The following is a 14,427-nucleotide window of genomic DNA, read 5'->3' as shown; positions in this document are numbered from 1 at the left end:
ATGCATGATTTGTATTCATGAGTGCATATATGTAAGGGTAAGTATCTGAGGCAATTTATAAATTTAGGTTGTGGGGAAAATCAAATTCTTTTGTCTAGTTTGCAGCCAATAACTTCATAACAGAAAATTCTCCAAAATGGGAATTCAAATCTGATATTTTATTTTAGACATCATTGTTGACCTTGGTCCCAGATATTCTGGACAAAGGTGATGAAGAAAGAGCACGTTATCCCAGTGATAGCTTGTTTACAATAGTAATGACCAAAGGCGAACTCAAATCCCAAGATGTAGGGCATTAAAAATGGGCTTGAGTGGCCTTTCCACCTACCCACTCAGCCCCAGTCTCTCTGAAAGATTAATCTCGAGTAAATATCCCAATTTAAATATCATTTCCCTTTGAAGCCCTATTTCCCACGCTTAGGCAAAATTAGTTGCCCACCACTCTCCATGTTCTTATTGCTCACTGTACAAAATTCTATGACTGTTATTATGCACTTAACATACTAAGTTGCAATTTTCCTGTTTACCCATCTGTCTATTTCTGTCAGGATGTACACCCTCAAGGGTAAAGATTAGGTCATATTTGTCTTTGATTTCCACCATTCAGCACAGCCCTGACATAACAGCCACTTAAAACACATTTTACTGTTTTTATTATTAAAAATGCACGTCCATTTTAAGCATTCCAAACAGCATAGTCCAGTGTGAAAGGTTAAAAGTTGTCTATCCTCCATCTAGAACATTAATATCCTTTCCTAAAAACAAAAGTCAAGCTTTAAAAAAATCTTCATGCCTAAATACTAAATACTACTACTTCACACCCAGCTAAGCAAACCTGTGCTTCTCAAGCCAGCACACACACCCAAGTGGGACCCCCAGTAGCCACATGGCCTACCAGCGTGCAAATTCCTGCAAGAACAAAAGGGCAGAGAAACAGTGTTGAGTAGAAAAGGTAGAGATTTCTCAACTAGGCCCAGCTATTCTCTTAATTTTTATGACCTGATGATATTACATTTATCTTCGCTCCAAGGTACTTTTCCTGTCTTATTTTTGTCTTAAACATTCAAGTGTTTTTCTTTGCTTTGTCTTCTGGTCTCTGCCACAACTCTGTCATTGTTTGTCTCTCAAAATGCTTCTCTCTGTCTATGGGCTCTTTGTTCCTGCCACGAATCTTGGCTTCTCTTTTTCAAGCAATCTCTACTGTCTATTTTAATCTCTGTCTTCCTTTTCCTCCATCGTCCACTCTGTGTCTCCTTCTTTGTTTCTCTCTGTCTACCCCTCTCTGTCATATCCCTTTTTTCATTTTTCTTTCCAATGTATATATGTATATGCTTTTTCTTCATTTCTGTTTCCTTTCCTTCTTCCTTTCATTCTTTTTCCTTTTCTTTCTCTATCTCTGCTCTTCAAATTCTCCATTCAGTGTTCACTGTTAGCCAATATCATCCATTGGCCTTAAAAGTCCATTTCCTTTCAGGAGTGGAGATTTAATGTTGCAGATCATTGTTCATTTTAATGTGGCTCTCTGTAAATACACAGAGCTGCAGAAGTATTATGTATGCAATCATATGCACATCTGTGATGCAGACACAGGGACCAAGATCAAGACAGAGACTGAGCTTTAAATAATAATATATGATAGAGGCAAGCACTCTTGCCACTAGGCCATATTCCCAGCCCCAAGGAAATCACATCTTGTCTGGAAGGCACTGTCATTCATTCATTCATTCATTCATTCACTTATTTATTTATTTATTTATTTATTTGTGCCAGTCCTGTGCGTTGGACTCAGGACCTGAGCCCTGTACCTGGTACAAGAAATGCCTAACGTATGAAACTGTAACCTCTCTGTACATTGGTTTGACAATAAAAATTAAAAACAAATAATATATGATAGAATTGACTGAGGAAATGGCGGTCACTAAAATTTCTGAAATGTGTAGTCAGGTTGGTAAAATTACCTCCAAATCGCTTTCTCTCTGGAATCTACAACAGTGATGATTAAAGAAAAAGGCCTAGTGAAACATTCTATTGCATACTTTGAGAGAAACAAGGAGTGATCTTGTTCCCACTGAAAAAAGGCAGAGGCACAAAACTGTCTCCTAACAGCAGTGATTAGAAGAAGCAACAGAAGAAACTTGAATGTGAGCGCTTTGTCTAGTACAGTTGCCTGAAATTCAGTGGTAAAGGGATCAAGGTCACACTCTTTGCTCTTCCCTTTTATTTTATTCTCGTTTTTCAAACTACTTGTTTAAAAACAACCAAAGCAAAGCATGTTTCTGGGTAAACAATCAAATAATGACAAGAATTACATACAATCTCAGGATTCATCATAACCACAGGCAAACAATAGGAGCCATAGACACCTCCTATCTTCATATAAACACATTATTTTCTTTTTGCATCTATCTAGTGCCTGGCATCTGCTAGGCACATGGTCTACTACTTGAACCTCTCCGTCAGCACTTTTGTTTTGTATTTTGCTCCTGAGAAAGAGTCTTACAAATTGTGCCCAGGCTAGCCTGACATTGACAAACTTCCTTCCCCTTCTTTCTGAGTAGCTGATATTACAGACCCCCACTCCTATGCCCTGTAAAACAATATTACTGTATATTATTAATTGAAAATGCATTGAGACTTTATTCTATGCAAGTAGGTATCTAGGGACTTAGATGTGAAAGAATAACATAGACATTAAAAAAATCCTTGGCTTGATGGACCTCAATCTGTACTATTTTACAATCAATTTCTTTTTTCTTTTCTGGTATTTCATGAGATAATTTTTCTTATTCAAAATATGTATTTATATTTTAATAGCTTCAAAAATCTACAACACACTTGTACAAGGTCATGGTCTGTTTGTATTACATGAAAGCCAGTTTTCTTCAAAGTAACAGCAAATAAAACAACAAATATTTAATATGCAAGTTGTATATAAAGAGCTAGAGATGTTGAGTGATATAAAAAAAATAGTAGGACTGTACCCTGAGCCCTCATTATAAGATAACATAACAGGAGTGACAAAAGGTACATGCAAGAACAGAAACAATATCATGAGCAACATATTAGAAATACCTTCTAGTCAGACACAATTAAACACTAGTAATATTAAACAGTATTTGGAAAACAATGATGATAACAATAACAGCTAACTCACTTGATGCCTTCTCTGTACCTGAGGCTACATTAAGCATTTCTTTATCTGTTATCTCTCTTACTAGCAAGCAGCCTCATAAAAAGTGCACATTATGATCCTCCTTTTACAAACAGGGATACTGAGGCACAGAGCTACACAGTCACTGGCCCAAGCTCACACATCTAGTATATAATGAAGTGGGAAATTAAACTTATTAATAAGTTTTATACTACATTATTATAAGGTCCATTCCTGGGAAGGCGCCATGCACATGCCCTCCCACCTATTCAAGTCTGTGCCCAATACCTGATTTACCTAGGTAACTGGCACACCTGGAGGCAGATACCTCCTGCTTCTCTGAAGTCACATTCAATCCACCTGGCCCCATCTCCCACCTTTTCTTATATAATCTGGCTCAACACAGTCCCTGTTCTCTTTGCTTTCCTCTCTTACTCTCTCTTGCTCTTTTCTCTCTTTTTCCCTTCTTCTTCCCTTCTGTCTCCCCACACCTCCATCTTGCGCCTGCAGGCCAGCAGTTTGCTCTTCCCCAATAAACTCCTTTCGGTGTGAACCATGTGGTGGGTTTCCTTCTTGGCTAATCTTACAATTATAAATCATGTACTCTTTGTCACTTAAAAGTTTGCCCCTGGTTTGAGAGCAAGCCAGAAAAGATAATTTCCAAGGACACACTGATTACCAGACAGAAATATTCACTAGGGGCTCTGTGCTTCTCCAGTGATCTCGTGTGAACTCTCACTACCTATGTACCATTGGAAGTCAGAATTTCCATTGAGGATTTGATGAAAACTGTGAGCCTGCATGGAAATTCTTCCGGCTCTGAATCAAAGAACAAATGAAGTCAATTAATACCAAATGGAATTTGTACAATGGAAGAACTTTGCAGACCTTAAAACTCACGTTCCAACCTTACGGGAATAATTGTCAAATCTGAGCGATCCTGAGAATGTCCTTGGGAATTTGCAAACCATGAAGACTCCTGACACCATTCCTCATCGAGGAATTCAAAAGTGAATCCCATGAGGGGTCTCTCGTTGGGAAATGCAGAACGAAACACCTATGGGCGTCTGACTGCCCAGTTAAAAATCTCTCCATCGTTTCAGCCAAATGCAAGTCAGCACAAGCAGACTGCAGATGAGTTTCTAAAGCAGGGTGTTGAACATGACTAAAATCTTCTCTCTAATGGAGGTAACCAAGCGTGTGGTGGACATGCTGAGATAAGGGGAAGACTTTTCACTTCACAACACCTCCAAACTATCCAGTATAGGCCCTGGAGCAAGATAGTTGGTTCAGGGTTTTACATCTCAATAGTCCCTGCTACAGGGGCTAGGGGATGGTGGATAAAGGCATCAATCCATTGGCTTCTGGGCACAACTTGATTAATTGGTTTTCTGATCACATGATTCTTCATAGCACTTTTTAAAAGAAGGATACAAATTGCCTACACATTCACTCTAGGGTCATTAGCCAGCAAGGAGTTACAAAAGAGCTCATCTCACACATTCTTACATGTGATAGCCACATAAGGGGATGAACAGAGGTTAAGCCTTTGATCAGTCTATATCCTGAACAAACTTCTTTCCAAATAAAGCATCACAGGCAAGGGACATGTGAACAAGGGGTCACTGATACCATAAGAAAGGGAGGGCCTTCAAAAGGAGTCCTCCACGCCAGGAGTTTCCTTACCAATACTGTACTATGATTTCTGGAGTTCTCAGTAGCGAAACGCAAACATGAACTCATGCCCAGGGAAACAGCATAAGCTACTGGGAAGAGTTTTGAGTTGGACTGGGGAAAAATCAAATCTTAGCTTGGTCACTTACTAGCTGGGCACCCTCAAGTAGGTAATTCACAAATGACATCTGGTCTGCAAATATGCCAGGAGAATGGCATGAGACAATACCAACATGTTCCAGAGCTACCTTCAGATAAGCACCTCATTAACATTAGTGACTACTTATGCGATGAATAAAGAAGCTATTGTAATAATCACTTTGTCCTCACTAGATACAGAAAGCGTTCCGGAGCATTCAGCAAACTTTCTTATCCTCCCTTCCCCCAAAATTCTGGAAGTGAGAAAAGCAATAGGTGGTGACTCAGTTTTAATTTTTAAACAAGTGAAATCCATTAGCATCACTCCACACTCCCTCAGTTTGACTACTGCTGCTCTGGAGTGTGACACACTAGGTTCCCTTGACTGAGGCCATCTTGAATATTATTTTTAACTTCTTGTCAATTGCATAAGATGATTAGAGAGAGAAAGAGAGGAGGTGGCGCTACTGCTTCCCCCTCCTGACACACCCCTTGTCACAAGCAATAATTACACCAGTCATTAGCAATCTCATGACTAAAGTCCATTAGCAGCATTAAAAGTACGGTACAGCTGGGTGTGGGTACCTCATATCTGTAACCCTAGCTACTTAGGAGTCTGAGATCTGAGGATTACAGTTTGAAAATAGCCAGGGTAGGAAAATCTGTGAGACTCAGCTCCAATTAAGCACAAAGAAAAAAAAAAAAAGGCAGCAATGGAGCTGTGGAACAAAGGTAGCATGCTAGCCTCAATGAAAACAAACAAACAAACAAACAAAGCTTAAGGACAGTGCTCAGGCCCTGGAATCGAGCCTTATGACCTTCACGTACTCACACAAAAATGTACAGCCGATATGTTATAGCCATGAATCTCTTTTTCAGACGGTTCTATCATCTCTCTTTATGAAGAAGAGCATTACTTTGAATGAGGTCCCTTACTATGAAGCCCTGGACAAATAACTTCAACAGCCCAAACCCATAAGCCCCACAGTCACTTCTTTATATGTCCACAACCCTTACTGATACAGCCACATCATCTTTACCAAAGCTGGAGGCTACACCTGCCTGCCTGTATGGCAACACCTGCCTGTGTTGCGCAAACTCAAGTATGAGGCATACAGTGTGAGTAAATGTTTCTGAACTTATTCTACTAACTGGCCTGTTTAATAGCAACACCTTGCTTTCCTTATGGGAGGAATGTAGATGATATTCATCTTCCTGTATTATATATAGGATTTCAGTGTGAATAAAACTAAAATAATAGCGATAGTGTTCCAAGCTTTGAAAACTGGAGCATTCTGCAAAGAGAGAAAAAAAAAAGGCGATAACTGATCTAAAGTGGTATAACAACATTCCGGAGTGCTATAGAAATAGACACAATGCCTTTTAGACACATGTAAAATTTCATATAGAATTTCATACATAGCATCTGCATCTGCTTTTTTAAAAAATCCGTCTGTATTTATACCTATGAATAGGCTGTGCAATAAACCTTGTGTGGTAAGATTCCAGCCTCGTTTCTTGCCATGCATTGACTACTCCATTTACCCAATTTGAGCAGAATTTTAGCTCTTCACAACTGTGCACTGTATTTCCTTCCACTCTGCCCCTACCACATCCCTCCTCTGTCACTTTGATCTGCCACTTCCCATAAGCTGTTTGGCAATTTCCCTTTCAGAAGAAACAAGTGTATTTTCTAGTTCTTCTAGCCAGGGATAGAGGGTAAGAATCAAAAGATACACAAAGAACAGGGCAAACCATTCACATATATTTAATGATTAAACATAGGCATGGGCCCAAATTAATTCATTCTTCAGATGCCCTGGCCAGTAATATTTATGATCAAGAATTAAGCAAGAGAAAATTCCTTTTGGAATATCAAAATTGAGAGACAAAGGAGAAAAAGACAAACCATTCCAAAAGCAATACTTACAAAACCATTTGGTATAAACCAACTAACTGCACAACTCTTGGGGGAGAGGGAGAGGGGGAGGGGGGAAATGATGGGGAGGTAACAAGTTGAAGAAGAAATGTACTCATTGCCTTACATATGAATCTGTAACCACTCTGTACCACACTTTGACAATAACGAAAGAAGTTTAATTTAAAAAAATCCTTTATGAGAATGTGTGTGTGTGGAAAATGTCAAGGTAGAATCAAAGTATTGGTGACTCCATCTGAGATCTGATGTGCAAACAAGGGCAACCATGGATTTCAGTGATCATACTGGTTTCGATTTCCTAATCAACCCTGAGATACACCAAAATTTACAACATAGTTGATGTGAGTGTATTTTTTCTGCTTTACTCATAATTTTAAAACTCCATTTAAGATTTCAAACTGTATGCTAACCTACTTTAATTAAACTAATTGGTTGGATACAGATAATAACATGTACTTCTCCTGACCTTTACTTACGCCACCCATTCAGCTCAAAATATTGTTATTACAATAACCAACTGTTGTTACAATGTTGTTTCAAGACCAACTTAAAATTTCCTCTTTGTGTTTGAGGTTCAGTTGAAGCACTCACTCTGTAATAAAGCTGGAGGTCACTTGGTCCAGGAGGTTCCCAGCCCATTTGTGAATTCCTATGGCATGTTTGACTGTGGAAGGACATGTAGTTCCTGCTATCTCTGGAGGATTCTCTGGATATGTGACTGAAAACCCTCTGAAGACAGGAATTTATATTGTCCTGTCTATCCCTCTACCATACCCAGTGACCAACAAATATTCAGAGTTCAAGAAACACTTGTGGAATTAAAAGAAAATATAAGTTGCGCAAAGTTGACATGTGACAATGAAGCCTTGTGTTACATGTTGACATGTGACAATTAAGTCTTGTGTGGGGACAATTATTCTCAATTCAGTTGTTCCACCTGCTTGTGTAGCCTAGGTTATGAGTTCCCTTCTTTGAAAAGATGTGGTTATAATTCTGAGTCAACATCCATGTAAATCGCTCTAGAAAATCCTCAACTATCTCACAAATGTATTCTTTTTCACTTCATCCCTGTTTCCAACCTTTGTTCCAAAGATAACATATTCCTTAGAATGAAGATATGATACAATAACCCTAGTAAACGCTATACTGCTATGCATTTATGTGCCCAGGTTGAAATACATGTCTACTTGGATCTCACAATTCCTGAAATCCCATACATAGCTAAGCATATGAACTGTGGGAAAAGGAAGAATTGTGTGTCATTTCTGCATCTCCCAACCTCTTAGTGCACTCTAGTTAAATGTGAATAGGCTCCCTACATCTATAGGTTGATACAAAGTAATAAGTTAAAGGGATGTCACATGGGTTCTAGTCTATTGGTGTCATTTCACAGAGGATAGAGGATGGAGGAGATAAAAGATGGAGGAGATCTAACCACTGCCCGCCCTCTGTACAACTGTCTATTCTTCTTTCTCATCTCCAAGATAGACAAGATCTGACCACTTCATGCTATAAGTAGATCTCTCTCTCTCTCTCTCTGTTGGTATGTGTGTGTTTGTGTGTGTGTGTCTCTCTCTGTGTGTGTGTGTGTGTGTGCGTAATGAAGCTTGAATTCAGGGCCTTGAGTTCTCACTTGGCTCTTTCCACCCAAAATGGTACTCTACCACTTGAGCTACATTTCTACTTCCTGTTCTGTACTAGTTATTTAAAATCTCACATGTATGCCAAGGCTGGTTTCAAACTTTAAAAGCAGGAGCCACCAGCTCCCAGCTACACAACAGACTTCCTGTATGCAGCCAGTTCTAGAATCCTTGGTTCCTAATTGCTTGTACAGAACCTTTTTTACCTAAAGAAAGTAAGCATCACTTATTGAGCACATACTCTGTACAAGACATCTTGTACACATGATGTTAAACATTCCAGAATGATCTTGCAAAGAACATAGCATCTCCATCTTCATGTTTTAAATGAAGAGACTCAGGCTCATAGAATATAGTGTCATGCTCAGGTAAAATGTCCATGCACAGAAGACCTATATAAGCTTCAAACCAAAATAAGTTTACTTCCAAAACTTCTTGCTTCTGTCCCACATCACAGTAGAATTTGTTAACAGTATAGGACTGACTAGGAAAATAATTGTGTAGGACTGCTAGGAAAGGGAGTATCTTTTTTTCATTTTCCTTCCAAAGAAGAAGTAAAAGAGAACAGAAAACTACATATGCAAACATAAAAAACTCAAGTATTCCTATCCAAACTCTATAGGAAATTGTATTTATCATTAAATTAGAAGAGGAATCTATTCTTGAGGTGCAACAGATCTGAAAGCTGAATGATTACAGGTTACCTTCCTTCAATCACTAAAGGAAGATTCCAAGTCTTGCAATGTCAAATGCACAGTGTAAATCTCTTGCTTTAGTACAAGAAGACAGAGCCTCCAGCTAAAAGTAGGCCATGCCCACCATCACTAGAAACCAAGCCAACATTAATAGGATTCTTAATCCTACAGATTCCAGAGATCTAAGCTTTGCCAACCTCCCAAAGAATCCCCCACCAGCCTTGAGGACTGGAGTTGGATCACTCTAGTTGCAAGTCCTTGCTCTACCATGGATCTATTTCCTCTTGCCAATTCTTCTAGCCTGGCAAAGCCTCAACTTCTTTCTGTGTGTGACAGAAATGTGAATATATACTCAGAATGTTTTTCTGAAAATTAAGTAGGATGATAATTGCAAGCCCTCTACCAGGTCCTAGTTGGAATTCGGTGTGTGTTCACTAGGATATGGATGGAAAATATCCAGGTCCAGAAAAACTGAAGTCATAGAGGTACATCAAAACCAACTATCTCACAAATGTGTTTTTTCACTTCATCCCTTTTTCCAACCTTTGTTCCAAAGATAACATACTCCTTAAACTGAAGATGTGATAACCCTAGTAAACTCTACACTGCTATGCATTTATGTGCCCAGGTTGAAATACATGTCTACTTGGATCTCAAAGTTCTTGAAATCCCATAAATAGATAGGCATATGAACTATGGGAAAAGGAAGAATTGTGTGTCATCTCTGCATCTCTCAACCTCTGTTCTATACAAATGCAGTAAGAAAGGTCTCATAAAGGCAAAATAAAAGACAAGTTAAAATCCTCTACTAGCAAACTTTAACACTATTGCCAGTGAAAGGAAAACAGCACCATGAATCAAGTAAGCAGAAAAGTAGGCAAAAAAAGAGCTATCAACACCTGTCATCAAGGATTTTTATTAAAAAATTAGTGATGCCAAGTGGCCCTTTGAAAATCCTTGGACTGGAAAGATAAACATATACCATCATGCACACATATACAGATTTTTTTTTATCACAGTAAGAATTACTAATTTTAGATTAGGGCACAGAATGCCTGTGATGAGTAGGGAAGGAACAATATGTTCTTGCTTATGACACCAAGCTCATGACAAGTGATTCATACTCAGCACCTTTCATGCCAGAAGATACCCCCAGGTGTTCCACCAACTCTAGCAACAGTTTCCATCAAGCAAGAAGACTGCAGTACCGAAGAATCACATCACACCCACGGATGAGGCAAAGCAGTCATGTCTTTACACAACTGCACAAGTCCAACAGCTGAGGGGGCAGAAAAGAGTAGGGAAGGAGATGAGCCAAGAATCCAGAATTCCTCTTCAGTTTGACAGGCAGCCTATAATTACCATACATTTGCACCTTGAAAGCAGGTGTGATTGTAATCACAGGCTCTTTGTAGCATAGGATTTTTTAGCTAAAGGTGAGACAGGTTTTGAGGATGTATATTGCCTGAGTCCCTGACTGAATTGGAGGGAGACTTTATAGAGAAAACTATTACTATAGGAAAGGATGAGAGATCTCGATTTTACACTTAGTTTAGGTTTGGAGATTCCCTACGCTGGGGCAATGCGAGAGAATTCCTGATCATTGTACAGTACTTCACAGTCATAGGACCTGCTTATATATATATTCTGGCATAGGATTTTCCTTCATAAATATGACAGGCATTGCTCTCTCTTCAAAGATGAGGAAATCCTGGCCCAGAGCATGATGGACTTGCCCATGCTCAACCCACAAGTCTATAGAACTAGAATCACATCACATCTTGGTTTCCATTCCATGATGTTTGCAAAAACTTTTAATCTTTTCTCCAATAAGTTTGGTCCAGACCAGAAAGCAGAACTTGATTTCAGAGGACCTGAATTTTTTTCTCTTTCTCCACTGTCGATATATATGCATAAATAAGAAAAATGAATATGTGTGATGAGCAGGGCAGAGAGTGAGGAAGGGGTGGTGATGGACAATGCCTTTCTGAAGTCACAGGCTTCCAGGGAGGCAATTTCATGCCATTGGTTAACATCTTTCAAGTGTTCAAGTTTAAACCATTTACCACCTTGATCCCACCCCACCCCCACCCCTACATCCTCTCTGACTTGCCTGCTTGTCCTAAATTCTGACCCTAACTAGCCCTACTGGACCTAGATATACCATTTATAAAAAACAGAAAGAGAAAAAAAGTTGGCAGTGCTTGGCACCATTTCTTAAATGGAGGTTAAAATTTGCCAACTATGTACTTTCCTTGTCTTTATTTCCAAGATCTTTCAAGACATGAACTGATGGAGAGGTCTAATGGGTAAGTGATATTTTACAGCCTGAATTACATTAAAAGCCAGAAATGTTTTTGAGTCCAAAGTTTTTACTTCATAATACAACAAGCTCTAACATATTGGGAGAGTTTTAAATCCCCCGCCCCCATAAAGCCAGAGCTTTGAATTAATCACTGAAAGCAGTGTGAAACTTATTCAATCAGCTTACAAAGCTTCAAGTTCAAATTACAGGATTAAGTTTAGTGGCTATGATATGAAGGGTAGGACAGTTAGGTTAAGGGATAAGGGCAGGGGTGTCCAGAACTTGAATTGAAAGAATTTCAACTTCAATTATTTGATTAAAACCCTCCTGGGAACCTTATGGGACCACAGTGCTTGTAGAAAGGCTGAATTTTAAGAAGCACTGCTGATACTCTCAGTACAGAGCAATCAATACAAAATACTATGCATTACATTTTGCCATAATACAGGAGTGCACAATGATAGGTTATATTTCAAACATTCCCAATTCTCATTATTTTTTTTTTAAGATGACAATGGGTACCACAACTCTGGAATTTTTTCAGCAATTATACCACACAGGAAAAAAAAATCTCTAAGGCACCAGGCTTCTTAGATAGTGCACATTATAAACATTACTATCACTGTTTACCTGACTGAAGTGGCAATTTAGATGTTTTTCTCCCTCTTGTAAGTATTTTTTTTTAATGTTCTTCTGATCTGCTTAATAGTAGCACTGAGAACATTCCACACTTTTAAGTCATCTTCAGTTATTCCCATCAAAGCTAGTTTGTTACTATTTCAGCTTATTAAAGTTTCTAGGTGGGGTTGGAATTGAAATAGCTCTCTCAGTTTCCAGATCAGAAGTCTTTCCGGAAAATCAAAAACCAGCTCGGATATAACTATTTATCAGACTCATACACCTTGAATCCCCTGGAGTTTCCTCCTGAGATCCGGCAATCCTTTTTCCTGCTTTCCTCCAGAGGATATTCAGCCTTTATTGAAATTCCTCACTAGAGGAGGTCAGCCAGGTGGGAAAACCGGGGACTCCTGTCTCTGGGATATATTTGATCTTGCTGAGACTGACCATTGCAGAAAGCAACTGCTCATTCACGGCTCAGCTTTCAAAAGAAGCTTGCGAGAGCTTTTACAAGATGCTGAAGAGTTTCTACTCTAAAACTTGCACCCACTTACATGGTCCCAAGCAGAGGACACCACTCACTCCCATAGAGCACCTTGCATTTCACTGCAGTTCTTGTCACTGATGGAGAAGAATGAATTAGGAGCTCTGCATAAAAATAATGCAAGAAGCCTACCTAGAGGGCCTTTTGGACTGGTCTCAAAGTCCAGCAAGTAAAGGGAAAGTCACTTTGAGGAAATGTCAGTCAGCCTGGGAAATTAACCCTTCCATTTCTGCATCCAGAGTAGTTGAACCCTTCTCTGACTGCTTAGTCTTCAGTTGCACAGACCCAATGGGACTAAATAAATAAGAATAAAGCAGGAAAGAGGAATCTGCCTCCTCCGTTCTCAGACATTTGTTTGGGATTTCCTTCCAGAGGACTCTGCTGGCGCCGGTGGAAGGGAGGGAGGTACAAGCTAGTCTCCAAGGAGGTAATACTAACTCCTGAGGGAGGTGGACAGAGAACAGCACTTTGTAGCATCCTCCCAACCCCAGAACAGCCATACCCCCAACTCTCCCAAATTCTCCGTGCAATCGCGCTGTCCACTTTAACCCTTCGCCTCTTTCGCCCCTTGGCTCCTCAGCCAGGTTCTACTCACGCTGCTGTTGTGGCCGGACCAGTGGACCATGGCTTGGTTGTGAGCCGAATCGCCCGTCAGAGCAAACGTGGTGCTGGTCAGCCTTAGCTCCTCCATCCGGAAGCGGGTGGCTTTGTCCGGGTCCCTCTCGGGAGCCCCGGGCTCCGGCTGTCCTCCATCCCTGAGCACTCCCCGGGGGCTTCGACTGGCGCCTTCTTCCAGCTCTGCCTTCTCCGGGTCCGCCCCGCTCCTTCTCCTGCGGCCGGAGCGAGCAGCCACCGCTACGGACGCCCCGGTGCCCCGGGCCCGCTCCAGGGACAGCGCTCGGTTCCCGGGGGCCACTGCAAACAGGGGGCGCCCAAGGAAGGGCAGGGGCGTGGTAGGCGCCCTGCCTGGTGGTCCCTGATGAGAAAAAGCCCCCGAGGTCAGGGTCCAGCCTGGGGTCGAGCTGGGGTGCTCCAAGGGGCAGCAAGAGTCGGCGCTGCGGACGCACGGGGCTAAGAGGACCAAGAGCCCCACGCCCGCGACGAGCGCGCTCAGCCCGGCCGGGGAGCCGCCGCCGGCGCCAACTTTTCCCATCGCGGGAGCGGAGAGAAGCGGAGATCGGGGGGGTCCCAGACCGAAGGCGGCGACGCGGGGCTCTCTGCTGGCGGCGGCAGGGACGGAAGCTCAGGATCCCAACTCCATCCAAGTTGGGCCGCGATGGGGCGGGTTGGCGGTGGCGCCGGGCAGGTGGCGGCCGCTTGCCCGGGCTGGGCTTGTGCCGAGCGCGGGTTGGGACAGAGCGAGCCACCGCCGCGCGGGGGTGGAGCTGAACTGAAGTCACAGGCGGAGCGGGCGCGGGCGACGCGGGAGTGAGGGAGGGAGGGCGGGCGGGCGCAGCGGAGGACCCCAGAGCCCAGCGTCCCGCTGCCGAGCTGCGCTGCGCACCCGGGCTGCCCGCACCGCACAGGGTGCACCGCCGCCCAGCGTCCCCTAGCCTCGGCCGCGCTGCAGCCGTCCGCCCCGCGTCCTCTCCCCGCCCCGCGCCCCCGCGACGGCGAGTCTGCGCCTGCAAGCCCGCGCTCCCTTCCTCTTTCGTGGGGGCGGCCGGCCTTGGGGGCTCCGGGAGCAGCCGCTGGGGAGGGGCGGGGGGTGTACGGGGGGTGA

General features: G+C 42.1%; 1 protein-coding gene across 5 annotated transcripts in view; it reads right to left on the bottom strand.

Moving 5' to 3' along the window:
- Sorcs1 (sortilin related VPS10 domain containing receptor 1) overlaps nucleotides 1-14,096 on the bottom strand; it is a 497,305-nt gene extending 483,209 nt beyond the window's left edge. For 3 of the 5 annotated variants that reach the window (XM_048338297.1, XM_048338296.1, XM_048338295.1), the window contains exon 1: nucleotides 13,300-13,972. In XM_048338297.1, the coding sequence (XP_048194254.1) occupies nucleotides 13,300-13,857 (558 nt within the window). In that variant the 5' untranslated portion in view covers nucleotides 13,858-13,972. Of the gene's footprint in view, nucleotides 1-13,299 lie in introns of all 5 variants that reach the window. The other 2 variants (XM_048338294.1, XM_048338298.1) reach the window with 2 other exon arrangements.
- Between the last annotated feature and the right edge of the window lie 331 nt (nucleotides 14,097-14,427).

This window comes from Perognathus longimembris, chromosome 2, assembly GCF_023159225.1.
Source record: "Perognathus longimembris pacificus isolate PPM17 chromosome 2, ASM2315922v1, whole genome shotgun sequence".
Lineage (NCBI taxonomy): Eukaryota > Metazoa > Chordata > Mammalia > Rodentia > Heteromyidae > Perognathus > Perognathus longimembris.
Note: the sequence above shows the minus strand (reverse complement) of the source record. Positions and strands in the feature narration are given on the sequence as shown.